Genomic DNA, 6,964 nt, shown 5'->3' with positions numbered 1-6,964 from the left:
CTATAGACCTGAGGTTAATAAAAGACTTCTGATTCAAGAAAGAGTCAGGTTGACCTTGGCAGTGCCATTAATCATGAGTAGAGCTCAAACAGATTGTATAGCACTGCAGAGACTTTGGAAGGAGAATATAAGGATATATGCAGTTTGGGGGCCATAAACCATTGTCTTACAAAATGTCTATGCCTTAGATCATCAGAAAAAGTTACATAAAATAGTTTTGCAAGAGATCTTCCAAGGCATAATGCCTTGTGCACGTCTGAACTTCTGCCATCTGCACAGCTGCATCTAGGCATGGGTATGTACATAAAGAGTGGACAAATGTGCTGGTTTATATTTTTATTCTGCCTCTGTTTAAATTTTGTCAAGATCAAAATTAATAAAGTGTCCAACCTCAAAAGGTTTTCTAAAATGTTTGCTGTGGGTGTGGCAGTGAAATACAGTGATATGCTGAACTGTAGCAGATGATCAATGGAAAAATGACTATATTTATAATATATATGCATATGATGCCTACACAGTAACAATCTAATTGCAAAGAAAAGTGGTGTGGAGTTCTTTACATGTACTTCTTTAGTGATACTTACAAGGGAAAAGGTGTCTTGGTACTAAAAATACAATAATAGTTTTTAAAAACCCTTTCCACTTTTACATTGTAACAATAGTCTCATTTCAAAAGAAGAGGGAGAGCCAAGGGAAATTTCCTTCACATAAAGGAATATCTGCTTTCATCTTTTTATTATTTTGGAAAAATGTCATAATTTGTATGAACATTTTAAATATTCATTGATATATGCTCTTTTCCTTTTTAATTTGGGCTTTACATCTTCAGAGTGAGCAACAGCATTTCAAATTAAAATTTTCAGTGAAACTTTGGAAGAGGAAATGTGATGTCTTGACATACTGTTTTCTTTAAAAAAAAAAGACAACAAACATAACCCCCAAACACAATGTACACAACACCCTCCTCCCCCATAGTTCTAGTCATTAGATACTCCAGGAAGTGATCTCCATTTTTTTCTAAAAGAAGTCAGCATGTTGCTATTGCTTCTTGTCTTAGAGTTCGTGTCTGATTTACCATTCAGTTTTGTAACACCATCACAGCAGACAGTTTACCACTTAAATGATAAAAGTTTCAATAGGCACTTTAGTGGAATTACGAAAAAGCTACCACTCTTCCACCGTGATGCCAGAAAGCTACCTTCTTTCTAAGTCAGGTCAGTAAACTGCACCTTGTAGGCCTGAGCTTGTCTCAGTGTAATTCCAGAGTAACAAAATAACAACAACGAAAACCTGTGTATGTTACGGGATTTATCATTCTTTCGCAAATCAAACCAAAACTGACGGTATGAGAAATGTTGTAACTTGCTGGAAACAATTGCTGTCTTTTATAATCAAAGTAATTGTGTCCTATATAAAGCTTCGGTTTATCTTTTAAATTTCTTGTTGGTTTGCTTTTCTTTCTATTTCACTGTTGTGGTTGTACTTAAGTGACTTTGTCAGGGTTATAACTTTCTTCTTCTCCAAACATGTCTGCCAAGATCTTAAAGCGAGGTCCCCAGTCACTCAGATAGTCATAATCCTGATCTGCCTCTGTAGTGAGGGAGTCTATAGAGCTGAGAGACTCTGCTACAGATCCGTTTCCTTCATAAGCATAGGTTGCCAAGGAGTCATAAGGGGGAGCAGATGGATCTACATCATTTTCCTGCAGCCTGTGATTAATGAAATCTCTTATGTCTGTGTTATCTTCCGCTGGTGGTCTGTGGCGCGGAAAACGCAAGGTGTCTGGTTTTATGTCCCTGCGTATTTTGTTATCTTCAATCACTTTGGGATTCCTCAGGGCACCTATGTCAAAAGCCTGGGTGTCCTCTTCTCCACCTCCTTCATCATCATAATGGATAACATTATCTCTGATGTCTTCTTTAGAGGTCATCAGGGTGTCCTTTTTCTTCTGCCTCCGTAGTGCTACATACAGGACCACAATGACTGTAATGAGAGACAACTGAAGTTAAGACATGCACAGAAATAATTTAATACTCTGATGACACATCGTTATATCTTTCTTTGAAAGCCACAGGCAATCAAAGGGACTTTTGTCCTTAGAAAAGAGCAGCGCTTAGCAGTGCTCAAGCCAATGAAAAATCATTTGCTTTTTGATATATGAGTCTAACTTTCCTAAGTGCTTGCTGTACTGCTGAAGAAAGTACCAAATAATTTTCCTGCTGGTTTGCTTTGCAAACAAATAGAATTCAACAGGACTTCAGGTTTTTAGTTGAGAGAGATACAGATGTGATTTTTTTTTTTAAATGTCTTCCATAGCAAAATAGAGAAAAGAACCCTAAATTTACACTTTGAAGACAAGAATAAAACCCTAAACCAAAAAACCAACCCACAAAGTATTAAAGAAAAAAAAATAAATTGGAATTTTGAATAATAAATAACTCAAACAATTTTGAATTTGGAATTTTTGAAATACAGAAAAAATAACCCTACTAAAGCTTTTTATACAATGTACTTTGGCCTCTTCAGGGATCTGCTTCGAAAAATCACATGTTATAAGGTTCTGGAGAGAAGAGGGGTCCAGGAGAGCTGGTTGATTTTCAAGTATCACCTCCTCCAAACTCAATAGTGGTCCAACCTGAGGAGCAGGAAATCAAGAAAAGGCAGCAGGTGGCCTGCACTGATGAATAAGAAGCTCTTGACTAAACTCAGCTGTAAAAAAAGAGGCATCTAAGAATTGAAAGCAGAGAGGTGAGCCAGGAGGAATATACAGTGACAGTCTGAACACGCAGGAATGTGGTTAGGAAAGACAAAGCACCTGTGGTGCTGTCTCAAAAGGGACATGAAGGGCAGCAAGATGGGCTTGTACAAGACAGAAAAAAAAGGTAGAAAGGTAGAGTAAATGTGTGCCCACTGCTGAATGGGGCAGAGGAACTGTTGCCAAGTGACATGGAAAAAGCCAACCTAGTCAGCAGCTTCTTTGCCTCTGTCTTTTTTTGGTAAAGTTGTCCTTCAGTAATTCCAGGTCTCTGAGACAAGAGGGTAAGTCTGGAACACGCAAGAATTATTCTTGGTGGAAGAGGATCAGGTTAGGGGATGCTTAAACAAACTGGACACACAAGTACATGTGATATGGTGAGATACACCATGAATGATGAGGAAGGTGGCTGCTATCATTGTGAGGCTATTTGTGATAATTTTTGAAAGGTCATGGGAACTCGGAGAGGTTTCTGAGGACTGGAGCAAGTCTCACTCCTATCTTCAAGTAGGGCAAGAAGAATGAGCTAGGGAACTACCAACTAGTCAGTCTCACCTTGATTCTGAGGGAAGTGATGGAGAAAATAATTCTGGAAACTAAGAAGGGGCAGAAGACTAGCAGGCATGGATTTATGAAGATGAAATTGTGCTTAACTCGCTTGATAGCCTTCTACAAAGAGGTGAGTGGTTAATGAAGGCAGAAAGTGCATTAATTTTATCTTAACTTTAGCAAAGCTTTTGATGTTAACTTTCATAACAATCTTCTCAGAAAACCTGAAAAAGTGTGGACTATACAAGCAGATGGTGAGGTACATTGCAAAGCTGCCAAACTGCCAGACTGTAAAGGTTGTGAGTGACATTTCAAAGGCCAGATGGAAGCCAGTCACTAAAAAAGTACCACAGGATTTGATACTGGGACTACTTTTGTTTAATATTTTCATAAATGGCCTGAATTGTGGGATTGAGAGCACCCTCAGCAAGTGTTCAGGCAATAAAGAAGAGCAGTTGTGCCACCATTTAAAGGGATCTCATCAGGCTGAGGGAGTGGGACAGAAGGAGCTCCATGATATTCAACAAACAGAAATTCCAAGTCCCACACATGGAGAGGAGTAACTGCACGCTGTGGATGCTGTTGGCCAACTGACCAGAAAGCAGCTTGATAGATGAGGCCTTGCGATCCTGGTGGGCAACAAGTTCGCCATGAGCCATCAATGTACCATTGTGTCAAGGAAAATCAACAGCATTGGGGCTGCATAGGAGAGCATTGTTAGCAGTTCTAGTGAGAGGATCATTGCTGCTCAGCTCTGCTTATGCACACTTGGACTGCTGGGCCCAGTTCTGGGCTCCTCATTACAAGACAAACATGGACTCCCTGGAGTAAGTCCAATGTAATGTAGAGCCACAAAGAAGACTAAGGGATTGGAACATCTGCCGCACAAGGACAGGCTAAGAGGGCCAGGTCCATTCATTCTGGAGAAGAGAAGGCTTGGGGGATCTTATCAATGTGAATAAATACCTGATGGATGGAAGTAAAGATAGAGCCAGGCTTTTCTGAAGGGTGTCCTATCATAGGACAAGAGGCAATGGGCACAAATTGAAATGCAGTAAATTCCATTAAAATGTAAGGAAAAAAGCTTCTTTATCACCAGGATGTCAAGCAGTGAAACATGTTGCCCAGAGAAGTTGTGGGGTATCCATCCTGCTCTAACTGGAATTGTGGCAAAGGAGACAGCATTCTTCTTGCTTAAAAAAAAAAAAACGGATGTAAGTTATTTTAGATTTTTTGGTTTTGTTTTAAATTCTTCAGAATGAGTGCATTCATAATATTAACTGCTACTCCATGACAAGTGTGGCCATTTGCCATTCTTGTTCTGATTTGAAAAAAAAAAAATTCTTACAAAATAATTTTTTGACACAAAGCAGAAATCCTGACTTTTATCCACTTTTACTCAGAAGCTATTTATGTAACCTTGAGTCTTAGTAATTTACTTAAGTGGCAACTGTATCATCTAGATGCAAAGAGGCATCCACATGTTATATTCTGTGTCAGGAGCTGGTTTTGGATATGCATTAGACCATCATGGGATCTTGGAAGCCTACTAGTATGGAAAAGAGGCATAGGCCAGCATTTGTAAGACTCAGTGTGATTTCTGCAGCCCATATTGTGCATGTATAAGCTATAAAGCTGTTTTTATTTCATTAGCAGTTGATAAGCCTATATTACATATAAGATGCACATGGGTATTGACTGCTGTGGATATGCTGTAAATAAGGCAGTATTTAAATATAAGGTAGAACAGATAACAATGCCACCTTATGAAATCCATGTCTGCCTGAAATAAAAAATCTTCCCGTGAAGCTTTATTTGGATATGGCCAGTAACAATCTGCATTACAATTATTTTCTCCTCTTTCATTTCTTCATTCTCCTTTTGCTCAAGTGGCCATGAAGAATTAAATAAAGGCTCTTAATATGTCCTTACTGCTGTTACTGTCAATAGGACTTATTACCTTAGTAATAATCTAAAAATTTAATCTTTCAAGAAAGATATTTAAAACTATTTCAGAGAAAAAAACTATGATTTGAGTTCCACTGGTTCTCTTCATGCAATAAGAGATATTGCATAGATTGGGAGATTCATGGTCATGGTCAGTGCTTTGGGATATTTTTCTAGAAGTAAACTGCCACACATTTTCAATGGCTTTTGTTAAACACTAGGTGAAGCTAGTGAATAATCAGAATAATGCACTTTGCAGGGTTTCATGAGAACTAACCTAGAAGTATAACAATACACAACAAGATTGCAATCAGTGCTCCTGTGCTGAGGCCAACTGGTAAGAAGATTGCTTCCACATTGCAGGACTGGATGGTGCCATCAGAATCACATCTGCAAACACGGATAGTCAAAGTGCTTGTGCTGCTCTGGACAGGGTAACTGCTGTCTTCTATTACTACTGGAAGGAAGTACAGCTCTTGCTGCCTTCTGCTGTAGCCATTTCTCCTGGTTTCAATCCCAGCTGTGTTGTCTGTAAAACATGACAGTCATTAGCAGATTTTTATTGTGTACTTCATTTCATATTGTAGCTTGTATCACCTGTATTTCATATTTCTGTTATTTCATATTTGAAACTTGGTGAACGACATGCATTATGTAATTGCCTTGCTTTGTCATTACAGAAGGCATTGTATTCTGACTGGTACCGTTATTTTTTGCAGAGCCTTAAACAATATTCCTTTTCTTGTAAACTTGTTTTGAAACAAAACAAAGCTGGTTGTTGAAAATAAAAAAAAAAAAAGCTGGTTTTAAACCAGCTGAAATTTCAAAGAAGATAATAATAATTTTAAAAACCCAAACAAAACATTACAAGTATAATTCAGAAGGCTTTTCAGTTTTTCTTTTCTCCTTATCTCCTTACATTCTAAGCCTGTGGTCCAAAGGATTTTGATTGCATATGGATTTAGGATCATGTCTCTATCAACTAATTAATTTCCTTAAAAATTCAAATTAATATAGCTGGAAAATGTGCTATTACTTTAGCTTTCCTTCCCCATTAAAAATAACTAGAGAAATGAGCTGAGTACTTGAAAATCAGTACAGTTTCCATCAATTAGTCCACTTCTAGATTTTGTCATTTCTTCTGAGTTAGTTATTGCTGCTTTTCCTGAATCAAAGTAGCAAGGGAATGATGTAAAGATTAAAAGAATTACATTAAAAGCAAAACCAAAATTAATTTAGCAGGGAATTAATAAGATGACAGAACTGAATGAAGGTGACTTGCTGTTGTTAGCATTTTTCCATCTCACCCATATTCTTTATTATATTTTTTAGGAGATGTCACGCAATGGCTTTCATGCCTTAGAGTTTTGTTACTAGGTAGAGGAATTAAGGGCTCTGAATTTCACACTCAAATACTGGTATGGAGTTCTGATTAAGGAAAATAAGAAGGAACCCTAAATATCCAAAATTATGTATGTTATGATTAGACACCAGCGAGAAGGTGCATGACTAAAAACATGCTTCAGACACCTCCTTTTTATCAAACTCAAACGTGGACAGGTCAAGTTCAGTTACACTTAGTTTTGAAAAGCAAAAATGTCTCAAAATAGTTTTCATCAAACCAGCTTCCATTTTCAGCTTTTTCTTTCTCTCTATGATTAATCACCTGCACTATATAAAAAGTCTAAGAACTAATTTGAAGACATTTAGTTT

General features: G+C 37.6%; 1 protein-coding gene across 3 annotated transcripts in view; it reads right to left on the bottom strand.

Annotated features, from left to right (window-relative positions):
• Positions 1 to 323: 323 nt before the first annotated feature.
• Positions 324 to 6,964, bottom strand: part of LOC121674448 (cadherin-12) — a 430,502-nt gene continuing 423,861 nt past the window's right edge. For 2 of the 3 annotated variants that reach the window (XM_042048820.1, XM_042048822.1), the window contains 2 exons: positions 5,529 to 5,780; positions 324 to 1,983 (listed from right to left, as the gene is read on the bottom strand). In XM_042048820.1, coding sequence (XP_041904754.1) covers positions 1,484 to 1,983; positions 5,529 to 5,780 — 752 coding nt within the window. In that variant the 3' untranslated portion in view covers positions 324 to 1,483. Of the gene's footprint in view, positions 1,984 to 5,528; positions 5,781 to 6,964 lie in introns of those variants that run through there. The other variant, XM_042048821.1, reaches the window with a different exon arrangement.

This window comes from Corvus kubaryi, unplaced genomic scaffold (assembly GCF_017639235.1).
Source record: "Corvus kubaryi isolate FWS band 111438036 unplaced genomic scaffold, C.kubaryi_AGA036_p1.0 68, whole genome shotgun sequence".
Classification (NCBI taxonomy): domain Eukaryota; kingdom Metazoa; phylum Chordata; class Aves; order Passeriformes; family Corvidae; genus Corvus; species Corvus kubaryi.
The sequence above is the reverse complement of the archived record's forward strand: the minus strand, read 5'-3'. Positions and strand labels throughout refer to the sequence as shown.